Below are 12,049 nucleotides of genomic sequence, written 5' to 3' on the forward strand. Positions count from 1 at the left end.
CTGAAAAAAGACTATAGTTGCAATTGCTTCTAACATGTTCAACCCCACTGAACAAAACTGATCCACAACAGAATACAAAGCATTTGCAGTGAAACAGGTAATACTGAAATTTGATTATTTCTTACGACGCAACCACCCCTTCGTATTATTTACAGACCACAAATCGCTGATACATCTGTGATGTCCACAAATAAAGGGACATAACCCTAAGAGTTATCTGCTCTTAGGCATGCGCGCTCTCTAATAGAGTAAGCTCGGACGGCAGTTCTCTAGCGACCGAGCTGTTGTCAACATCTATGTCTGCGTTGTTTTTCTTTCATGCTGTTTGATTCCCACCAGACGGGAGCCCCCAACATTATATCTGGTGACAGGTGATTATTTTTCGTGATGAGCTCACACTACATAATTTTCGGAATTTAATACAAAAAAAAAATTTTTGGAATTAATAAAAAAAAAAGAAAGAAAAATAATAATAAATAAATAAATAAAAAAAATAGTAAAAAGTAAAAGAAGACAGGTCGTCCCACCAAGATGAGGAGGGATGTGATGTCCACAAGTAAAGGGACATAATCCTAAGAGTTATCTACCCTTAGGCATGGCACTCTCTAATAAAGTAAGCTCGGACGGCAGTTCTCTGGCGACCTATGTTTGCGTTGTCTTTCTTTCATGCTGTTTGATTCCCGCCAGATGGGACCCCCCAATATTATAACATCTCGACCAGAGACAATTCAAGAATGCAAAAATATGAATAAGGCAGGAGGAAATATTGTGCTACAGATTCGTCTGAGAATATGTGGAAGGTGAATCTAATGTATGGGCTGACATGCTTAGCAAAAGCAGTGGACAAAAGAAACTAAAGACATCAAATGACCCTAGCCCAGCAAGTGTTACATTTGCATTAAGCGGTTCCAACTTGAACATATACATCCGTTCGTGGTGGCTCGGAGATATAAAAAATTTGCAGCTTGTCACTATGATACACACATAGCAAAATGTTCTTGTTCACATTTTGTGTTCATCACTCCGCTTCTTCCATTTCAACAGATAGAATTTACAACCATCTCACCATTGCGAACAAGCAGTAATAAGACGAGACCCTAACTAAGATCGTATGACGTGCCCTCCAGAAAACCAAACCACATGGTCCACTTATTGACAAACTTTTCAAGAAATCTCCCCCACCAAAATCTCCCCCACCAAAATCTCCCCCACAAAAAAGAAGGGTGGACCTGTAAATTCACCCTTGTCCGTTCGTCCGTTTGTCTGTCCGTACTTTTCTCAATAACTATGCTTTGGAATTTTTTGAAATTTTGCACAAACATTAAACATGATATGAGTAAAAAAATACAGAATGGATTTCCGGGAAAACTCCAGTTCCCCCCCCCCCTAGAGGTGCCTTTCGGGTTAAAATGGTTAAAACTGACACTTTTGTGCTTATTAAAAAAAATTGATGCCTTGGATTTTTATAAAACTTTCTGAAAAGTTGTAACTAACTGATTTCTGTATAATTTTGTTTGTCTATACTTCGCGATAACTCTTGGGTATGCCCCAGGGGCTCTTTTAGGACTAATAAAAACACTCCATTTTGGGGAATATTTTATCTTATTTGTCCAAAATGTTCTGTGTATGTTTATTTAGCAGTTTTGCATGGTGCTGAACTCAAATTTACATATGTTAAGGCGTAAAACTGCACCGTTTGTTCATTTGCATCAGGATTTGACATCCTCTGGGGACTTTTGGGGCTAAATGGGCGGGGGGAGGCAAATGCTGAACTTAGTCATTGTTTTTATGCCTTGTCCACTGTGCACTCACGGGGGACCATGCATGCTTCATTTGTTTTTTCTAAAAACAATTTTAATGATACGCGATGATAAACATTCACGAAAGCTGATCATGCAAGCTGAACTTTTACATGCAAAACACCAAATCCGTAAACAGGCTTAATATTTTCATTCATCAAAGAATTTACCAAATTAAAAATACTGATGCCGAGATAAGCATATATTAACAAGAAAGTACAAGGAATTTATGTGTAAGGCAAATCGTAGCCTCGTAGGAGATGTCCTTTTCCTTTCCCTGCAACCTCTATCTCACAGAAGAGATGTTGCGAGTTTGTCTCTGATGTATCGTTATTTTCATGGAAAGTGTTTGACTGAGCTTCAGTCTATGGTCCCCCTTCGCCTAACTTTCACAAGAAACACTCGTCTAGCTGAAAACACTATCAATAATTCCCCCCACTCTTTATCTGTGTCTAAACCTAAACGTAGATTCCATGAACAAAGCTTCTTTCTTAGAACTGCACGCCTATGGAATTGTCTTCTGTTTTCCTGCTTTCTGGCTAACTACAATATGGTTGTGTTCAAGTCTAACGTAAATAAGTTCTTGATGAGCCGTTCCATATAAGTTATCAAATTTACCGAATTTTCATTACTAATGATTACTATATTGTCCAGTTTCTACTGTACACTCTTTAACCCTTATCCTTGAGTGGCCTCTTGGCCTTGATAATGTGGTGATGCCTGTGTAAAAAAAAAAAAAAAAGAACACAAAATACGCAGTACAGAGAAAAGAAAGGTTTTAAAAATTCATTAGCGAAATTTAGATGGCTTTGAAAGATATGAAATTTTATTTAAACATAAAAGAATTATAGTCTTTGCGGCTAACCTTTTTAATTTACATTAAATTATTATTTTTTTTTTTTACAAGGTAGTCACCACTTATCAAGGCCCGGAAGCCATTCGGGGATAAGGGTTATTGTGTGTACAGTATGTTAGTTTTGGAGATCTGATAAAGTGTCTTACTTAAGGAGGCGGTTCATCAGGAATTTGTTCACATTGGACTTGGAGACATCCAGGTTGTAGTCAGGTGGGAAACAGGCAACCGGAACAGAGTTCCACAGGTGTGCACTTCTAAGAAAGAAGCTTTGTTCATGGAATCTACGTTTTGATTTTGGCACAGATAAGGAGTGGGGAAAATTTTTGACAGTGGTTTCATCTAGACACTTAAAATCATTGTAAAGTATTGTTGCTAATACTTAATAACAAGAATAATAGCAATAATAAGAATAATAACAAGTTAAAGTAAAAGGAAATTAACAACAACAACCACAACAACAATAATATACAGACGTTTCCTTTGTATTAAATGCAACCATTCAGGCATAACTCGTATGCATGAACTTCTTTCCAACTACTGGTGGGAGTTGAAGAATCAAAACATTCAGGCATATGTCAATTCTTGTGATATTTGTGCAAAATGCAAGGGAAATTATGGCGGACATGCCCACTGGCCCTTTGGTCACTCCAAGAGGGAAAAGAGACCCTTTGAACTCATTTTCATAGACTTTGTAACAATGTCGAATTCAAAAGGGAAACGATACATCCTAACAATACTGGACAGCTTCGACCGGTACTTCAGAGCCATACTGTGTGCAAAGGATCATGCTATTGACATCACCCGCGGTTTATACCAATTCTTCCGCCATCACAGAGAAATCCCAAATATCGCATCTTCTGACAGAGGAACAAACTTTATGGAAGAAGTCTATAGACAATTCTGCAACGAGATGTCTGTAAAACAAGAACTCCACTTGTGACTACAAAGCTCAGAAAATATTGAGAGACAACATTGAACTATGAAAAATGTTCTCTATATGCCTTTCTTTTATTTTTTTTTACAAAGGAATCACCACTTATCAAGGCCCAGAGGCCAGTTGAGGACAAGGGTTAAAGAGTGTACAGTGGACAAAAGGACAATATCATAGAAGCGTAAATTTGGTAAATTGGATTACTTAAGGGGAACGGATCATCAAGGACTTGTTTACATTGGACTTGAAAGCAGCCACATTGTAGTCAGCTGAAAAGAAGGTAAACAGAAGAGAGTTCCACAAGTGTGCAGTTCCACAAGTGTGCAGTTCTTAGAAAGAAGCTTTGTTCATGGAATATACGTTTAGGTTTAGGCGTAGATAAAGAGTGGATGAAATTATTGATAGTGTTTTCAACTAGACGAGTGTTTCTTGTGAAAGTTTGGCAAGGGGGGACCATAGATTGCAGCTCAAACGAGCACTTGCCATGAAAATAACGATAAAACAGAGACATGCTCGCAACGTCCCTTCTGTGAGAAAGAGGTTGCAGGGAAGAAAAAAGGGCATCCCCCACTAGGCTACGAAGTCTATTCTGAACTCTGTCAAGGCAGGATAAGGTCTTCCTAGCATCTCCTGCCCAGATATGACAGCAATACTCCATCCTTGGACATATCTGGCTCTTATATATGTAGAGGATTGCATCAGCAGGTAGATATCTACTGGATCGATAGGAAGATCCCATCATTTTTCCAGCGACCTTGGCAACTGATTTGATGTACATATTCTATTTTAGATCAGGGGTAAAGGTCAAGCCTAACATCACAAGTGCATTTGAGAAACTTTATTATCACACAAGCCGAAAGGCCTGACATATAAAATCAACAGCAGATTCTTTGATATGACAGGGGTGCGTTCAAAATTAATGTTTCTGTTTAGAGCACAACCGAAGCATGATACTTGACTTTTGCATTTTAAACTTTAATTCAAATCATTATATATAAAAGTTAGTTTCATAAAATAAACAATAGGTTCTCTACAGTGCAATGTAGACTATAATGTATTGTGAACTAAGTCAATTTGAAGAAGCATGTGAAGCTTCCTCCAAATACACAGTGATAATTCCCCAACTAAAGCAGGTAATCTATCGATGTGATTGAAAAATGGCCGATTTCACTGATTTCGATGACAACAGACAATTTTGACCAGAGTTAACACCTTACACAGCCTAACATCCCAAGTACATTTGAGAAGTTTTATCACCACACAAGCAGCAAGGTCAGCCATATAAAATCAACAGTAGGTTCTTTGATATGATAGAGATGAATTCTTTTTAGAGCACAATTGAAGCATGATACTTGACTTTTACATTTTAAACTTTCATGTGACTTAGTGCACAATACCTTGAAGTCTACATTGCAGTGTAGATTAGAATGTATTGTAGACTAAGTCACAGGGAGGAAGCTGTGCTCGGCGATGGGTCTCCAACTAGAAGAGATAATCAATCGACATGATTGAAAAACGGGTGATTTCCCCAATTTTGATGACAATAAAAATCTGGGAGGGTGAAAGATTCTTTGATCATCAGTCGATCCCAGGCAACGTTGGGTTTCCCTTCTAGTCACCAGTATAATACAACTCTAATTAGGCCCCGTTTCTTAGTGTTTTGTCAAAATGAAATGAAACTTTGGTCATAACTAGTTTATTATATTCAAAACATCACATCAAAACACTACGGTCTTTGGCCTTTTTTTCTCCATTCTACAGCATAAGTTCTAGATGGCCTCCATTTAGCTTCTGTTTTTTGGGGGGTCACCCTGTATTTTCTATCAAGTTTACATCATGGATAAAATTGTTGCGGTGACTATACCCGCAGCTGATATGTGTTTTCTGGTCTATTGTTTAAAAAAAGATACACTGTTTGAAATGATTAGTGGTGGAACGATTCCAAAATTATTCCTGATTCCGATACAATTACCGATTCTGATTTCTTTAAAGCCTCTAAATACTTAACTTTAAAGTGTTCTTTTTCTTTTCTTTTTAATTTTTGGATTTCTGTAAAAACCGATTGAATATGCTTTTTTTTTTGTTTTTTGTTTTTTACGTAGGCATCATCACTTATCCAGGCCCAGAGATCACTCGAGAATAAGGGTTAAGAGTGTACAGTAGTCAATTGGACAATATAGTAATCGTTAGTAATGAAAATTCGGTAAATTTGTTAACTTAAGTGGAATGGCTTACTAAGAACTTGTTTACGTTGGACTTGAAGACAATCAGATTGTAGTCAGCTTGAAAGCAGGAAAACAGAAGACAGTTCCACAGGCGTGCAGTTCTAAGAAAGAAGCTTTGTTCATGGAATCTACGTTTAGGTTTAAGCACAGATAAAGAGTGGGGGGAATTATTGATAGTGTTTTCAGTTAGACGAGTGTTTCTTGTGAAAGTTAGGCGAGGGGGAGGAACATAGATTGAAGCTCAGTCGAGCACTTGCTATGAAAATAACGATACATCAGAGACAAACTCGCAACATCTCTTCTGTGAGAAAGAGGTTGCAGGGAAGAGAAAAGAACATCCCCCACAAGGCTAGGAATTCTATTTTGAACTCTATCAAGGCAGGATAAGTCATTTCTAGCAGCTTCTGTCCAGATGTGGCAACAGTACTCCATCCTTGGACATGTCGAATAAATGGCTCTTATACAGATAGAGAATTGCATCAGCAGTGAGATATCTATTGGATCGATAGAAGGATCCCACCATTTTTCCAGCGGCCTTGGCAACAGATTTGATGTACCTGTTCGATTTAAGATCAGGAGTAAAGGTCAAGCTCAGAGGCTTGTCAAAACATGAGGCCTCCCCAAGACGAGAGCCATTCATTTTAATTGATGCCAGATGGGAATCAGAGCATTGATGATGTAAAGATAAAAGCTTGGTTTTAGATGCATTAAAAGTAATCAGCCACCTCTTTCCCCATCGTACCACATGCTCAAGATCAGAAGAGAGAGAATCGGAGAGAACTTGGTCATTTACGGTCTTAGATGTATTACCATAGATGGTAGTGTCATCAGCATAAATGTCTATGAATGATGTAAGGATGTGATTTGGAAGATCATTAATGTAGATCAGGAAGAGAGTTGGGCCCAGGATGGACCCCTGAGTAACTCCAGCATTAATACTGAGAGCTTCTGATTTCTGCCCACCAACCACTATTCTTATGAACCTATCAGAGAAATGATTTAATAATTGAGAAGACATTTCCAGCTATACCATAGCTGGAAATCTTGTGAAGTGAACCTTTATGCCATACCCTATCAAAGGCCTTCAATATGTCAAGAGCAATTGCCCTAGAAAGGTTGCCTCCATCGAAAGATTCGCTAATCCTATGAGATATAACTGTAAGCACATCTGCTGTAGATCTAGCAGAACGGAAACCATATTGTGTGTCACTGAGAAGATTATTTTTGCTGAGATGGTTGATTACTTCTCTATTTAACAGATATTCCAACAACTTACTCATGACGCATAGGTGACTTATTGGCCTCTACCGAGAGGGAGATGAGCGAAATAATGAATTCTTAAATACAGGGTATACTGATGAGATTTTCCAGGGTGATAGGAAGCAATTCTCCTTAAGAAAACGTTTAAACAGTTTTGTAAGTATGGGCGCTAGTTCTGGTTGAAGTTTTTTTTGAGTACTATAATTGGAATACCGTGAGGGCCGGTTGCTTTACTGGAATCAAGGTTTTTGATTAGCTTGTGCATATATTTTATCAAAATGCAAAAAATATTCAATTGTGGAGGGTGATCCACAGATTCTAGTTTCACTAACAGTTTAAAAATTAATAACCGTTAGGCGTTACAATTACTGATTTTGTTTTAAATTCCTGATTTTGTTACAATTACTGATTTTGTTACAATTCCTGATTTTGTTACAATTCCTGCTTTTGTTACAATTCCTGATTTTGTTACAATTACTGATTTTGTTACAATTCCTGATTTTGTTACAATTTTCATAGACTTTGTAACAATTACAATTTTGTTACAATTCCTGATTTTGTTACAATTCCTGATTTTGTTATAATTCCTGATTTTGTTACAATTCCTGATTTTGTTACAATTCCTGATTTTGTTACAATTCCTGATTTTGTTACAATTCCTGATTTTGTTACAATTCCTGATTTTGTTACAATTACCGAATCTGATTCCTTAAAAATCTCTAAATATTTAACTTTAAAGATTTTTTTTTCTCTTTTTTAAATTTTTGCTTTATCGTAAAAACCCATGGACTATTTGCATATATCTTAGCAGAAACAAAAATATTCTTATGGAGTATGATTGATACATTAATAGTTTAAAAGCAATAACCGTTTGTCATTTTTCATTAACAACAACAATAGGAAATTAAGTTTTACACAAAGACAAAAATAATCCTCAAAAATAAAAATCGTTTTTGGCATCGAGAAAATAGGCACAAATTTTACTGATTCTGATACCCCCAAATTGTTCCGATTTTTCCAATTCCCAATTCTGAATCCGATTAATCATCTCAACACTAATAAAGACACTGGAATGGTTGGCTGGACATAATCTAACCGTGAATGATGTAATGTATAAGAAAGTGGCCCCATGCTTTGTCTCAAGCGATTTTCATTAAAAAAAAAAAATATCTGGAAGATAATACAACAAAGTTTTCTAGATTAATTTAGAGTTTAGTGCGGACGACTTTTAAAACAGGAAGTTACTTTTATTTGTAAACATGCGGTTATACCAGTATCAGTTTTTTTTCTTTTGTTTTTTTTTTTCATTAGCAGTTTATTTTAATGTTTTTTTTTTTTTTTTTGAACAATACAAAAGTTATGATGATAATATTAATCAGCATTAAAGTTACATCGATTTACATATACAGAGAGAGAGAGAGGAGGGCATAAATTCTATGGTGCACTTGGGAGGCCCCTAATGTTCATTAATACATCTGCAGTCCGAAAATGGTGTTTATGCTGACGAACAGAGATAATGTTCTGTTCAGTCCTAGAATGCTCACCTTCCCAGGCTTTACCTTCTCTTTGTGAAGAGATTAGTTTATCGTTAATCGTCTGAGGCACCCTTTCCAGGGAACGCTGACAGGAGTGCTTAAGCATTTTTTGTTGATCAGAATGCACTTCACTTAATGCGCTGGCCTTTCAAAATCCCCCCATCTAACCTCATACCTAAGAGGTAAATAATACTAGGGTGCTTGTCCAGAATTCGCCCCCTGAAAAAAATAAATAAATAAATAAAACAAAAATAAAAAATAAAGAAAAATATGCATGATGTAAAGAAAATGTTGTAGGCCCCTCCCCCGCCCTAAATTGATCAAGTGGTTTTATTTTTAAATTTAGATCAAATTTTATGGCTAAACTACTAGCGACGATCTCGTCACGCCAAGAGAGATAACTCTAAATAATCCAAACTTGTGAGATTTTAGAAAGCCATTCTTGATATGGAGAGAAAGGGAAGACATTAAAAAAAACTCAAAGTCGATTGAAAATAATTTTCTTTATAAAAATCAAACTACTTGATGAAATTACGTGATTTTTGGTGTATGATATGTTCTTTCTGTTACAGCTACATACAGATTTTTCTTTCTTTCTTTTTCATGTGCGGGAGGGAGTTCCGGACAAGCGCCAACGGCAATCTCTATTTATTATACTTCCACAAGGTCAATTAGTTATCTTTACGATTCAAGTTCCCAGTTCACTTCCGGTTGCTGCTTTGTTTTTAATTCAATTTTTTTACGGAATCTTTTGTTTATTAATCTTTGAAGAACGTACAGAATAAGTAAGTAAAGGGAGGTTCCCTCTCCCAATGTTAAGAAGGACTTTTCTAAATAATAAGGTTATTATCTTTTTAAAAGAACATGGGGGGGGGCGGAAGTGAAGTAGAAACTTGAATCGTAAAGATAACTGGTTAATTATTTTATGTAAACTTCCAGCTTCTCAAAAAGAAAGATTCACTCTTGATTAAGGAGTGTGACTGTGTGTGTGAATCAAATTGCCTCAGTCTAGAAAGATTTCTCCTTCCTTAGGACAGTACAGGATGAATGGTGCTTGTTCAAAGCGAGGCGACAGCTCGATCTTTTTTTTTTTTTTTTTAATATGTTCTTTTAAGCAAAAACAAGGGTTTGTATTACTGTACACATAGATTCGAAAAAGTTGTCAAAAAACAAATATATAACAAATAAATGTTATCAAAGGCAAGATAAGTTACTTTTCTACCAAACTGGATATAATGTTCGTGTTTTTATTCAATTTAACATGTTTATTCAGCTCGAAAAACATGCAGTGTTTACCGATGTATTGGAAAATTCAAGATGGCGTCTGATTCTCTCTTTAACACGGTAAGTTTGGGAAAAGGTGTTATAAATAATAAACTAGACAAAATACTATTAAAAACCACCGAATAAATGTCAAGTTATGTCACGGTAACATATATTGAGCGAATTTCTAACAGTATTTTGTCTAGTTTATTATTTATTACACCTTTTTCCAAACTTACCGTGTTAAAGAGAGAATCGGCCGCCATTTTGAATTTTCCAATACATCGGTAAACACTGTATGGTTTTCGAGCTGAATAAACATGTTAAATTGAATAAAAACACCAAAATTATATCCAGTTTGGTAGAAAAGTAACTTATCTTGCCTTTGATAACATTTATTTGTTATATATTTGTTTTTTGACAACTTTTTCGAATCAGTAATACAAACTCCCCCAAAAATTATGTTACTTAAGTGTCATACCGAAAATAGAAATATTCCAAAATCACAAAAATTCATCGAGCAGAAAGTCATTTACCCAAAAGTAATTTTTACGGAAAATTGGGGAAATTTGCATTTTTTTTTTCGTAGATATTTTAGAGTAGACAGTGAAAATTGCAGAAAAAGGGGGCGTAACTCTGAAAAGCATATTTTAGATTACATCTTAATGGCGTCTAACATGTGTAGCCGATATTGAAAAACTTTCTTTTTTTAACACCATAGCACTAGCAGTTGTTCTATTCGATGAATTTTCGTAATTTTTCGATATGTTACTATTTTCGACATGACAATTAGGTAAGTAATATCGTATTTGCTTAAAAGGATATATTTTTAAGAAACCAATCCGTCGTCTCTCTTTGAACAAGCATCAAATGAAAGTAGCTGAACAGCTACTACACCTTACAGTTGACGTGAAAAAATGAGTCAGCGGAAGTAGATATTTCCTTATGCGTTTGTTTGGGCTTATTTGCATATTACAAAAGAAAAGCAACAGCCAAATGACTTGGACCGGAAAACATATTCAGCACATGACACGAAAAAAATGGACAAACCTATTTATTTTCGGGATTTATTTTTTGTTTTAAAATGCCTCCAGAAAAAAAATTATTATTATGGTTTTCTTTACAAATACTGTTTCCACTTTACTTCCGGTTATTTATTCGTCCCCATGTTAAGAATGTTTTTTTTTCTAAACAATAAAGTTGTTATTTATAAAAGTCATTCTTAACATGGAGGAGGGAGGGGCTTCCTTTATCTATTTGTACTTTCACCTAACAATTTAATAAACAAAAGATACCATAAAAAAAAAATCGATTAAAAACGAGTAACCGGAAGTGAAATGAAAGCAGTAATCGTAAAGATAACCGTTGTTATTATACAGATGAAAAAATTTGGATTGATTGGGCTTCTATTCTCATACTGGCTGTTATATTCACAACGTTTCGGTCGATGTATTCTCCGACTTTCTTCGGGTGCATCTTTTTGAATTGGGCAGTTTCTAGTCGAACATGGAAATTGAAATTCCGTCCCGGTTTCTAAATTCAGCAAAAGAAAAGGTTTCCAAGTTCGACAAGAGGCAGTTGAAGAAGGCCAGGTGTCACATCAATCGAAACGTTACAATTATAAGAATCAAGGTGAGACTAGTAGTCCGAATAATCCAAATTCTGAATCCTTATCTAACAAAAAAAAAAAAAGTCCGAAACATAAATAAATAAATAGTTTATTTGATTTTATATGTTCAACTCAGGATATAGGTTTTTAAAAAAAATTAAATTAAATATATAATTTTTCCGGGAATTTATCGATAAAAATCAATTTCTCTATATTTTTTCTCCATATTTCCGGATTAAATTTGTCGTAACCTTAATTATTCATACTCACTGTTAGATCAGCGGAGTTTTGTATTGGTATGGGATTTATATTAAATTACCTTTTGATTATTGTGGGTTAAGAAATTTCAAAAAAATATCTGAGTCTCATATCTTAAAACGTTTGCACTTTTTGGCTCTTCAAGCAGAAGAAAGAGAGAGGGGAAAAAAAGAAGATTTTTATAACACTTACGGTGATCCGTAGTTGCAACGGGTAGATTTTCGTCACTTCCGCTACGTCATGAATGTCGAATGGATGACCGTCGGGTCAGGGGTCAAAATCAACCAATCAGAAGCCGCATCGCTGAGGCCTT

At 35.6% G+C, this 12,049-nt stretch overlaps 2 protein-coding genes across 2 annotated transcripts in view; one reads left to right on the forward strand and one right to left on the reverse strand.

Moving 5' to 3' along the window:
- LOC145263791 (uncharacterized) overlaps window positions 1–12,046 on the reverse strand; it is a 78,456-nt gene extending 66,410 nt beyond the window's left edge. Inside the window, exon 1 of the mRNA XM_080120850.1 lies at window positions 11,929–12,046. The gene's annotated coding sequence lies outside the window, so the exon portion shown is untranslated. The remainder of the gene's footprint in view (window positions 1–11,928) is intronic.
- On the forward strand, window positions 3,170–3,595 carry LOC145263915 (uncharacterized). Its single transcript, XM_080120993.1, has one exon. The coding sequence runs from the start codon at window positions 3,170–3,172 to the stop codon at window positions 3,593–3,595; it is 426 nt and encodes a 141-aa protein (XP_079977119.1).
- Window positions 12,047–12,049: the final 3 nt, after the last annotated feature.

Source organism: Euprymna scolopes, chromosome 39 (genome assembly GCF_053919585.1).
Source record: "Euprymna scolopes isolate OS-2025 chromosome 39, ASM5391958v1, whole genome shotgun sequence".
In the NCBI taxonomy this organism is placed as follows: domain Eukaryota; kingdom Metazoa; phylum Mollusca; class Cephalopoda; order Sepiida; family Sepiolidae; genus Euprymna; species Euprymna scolopes.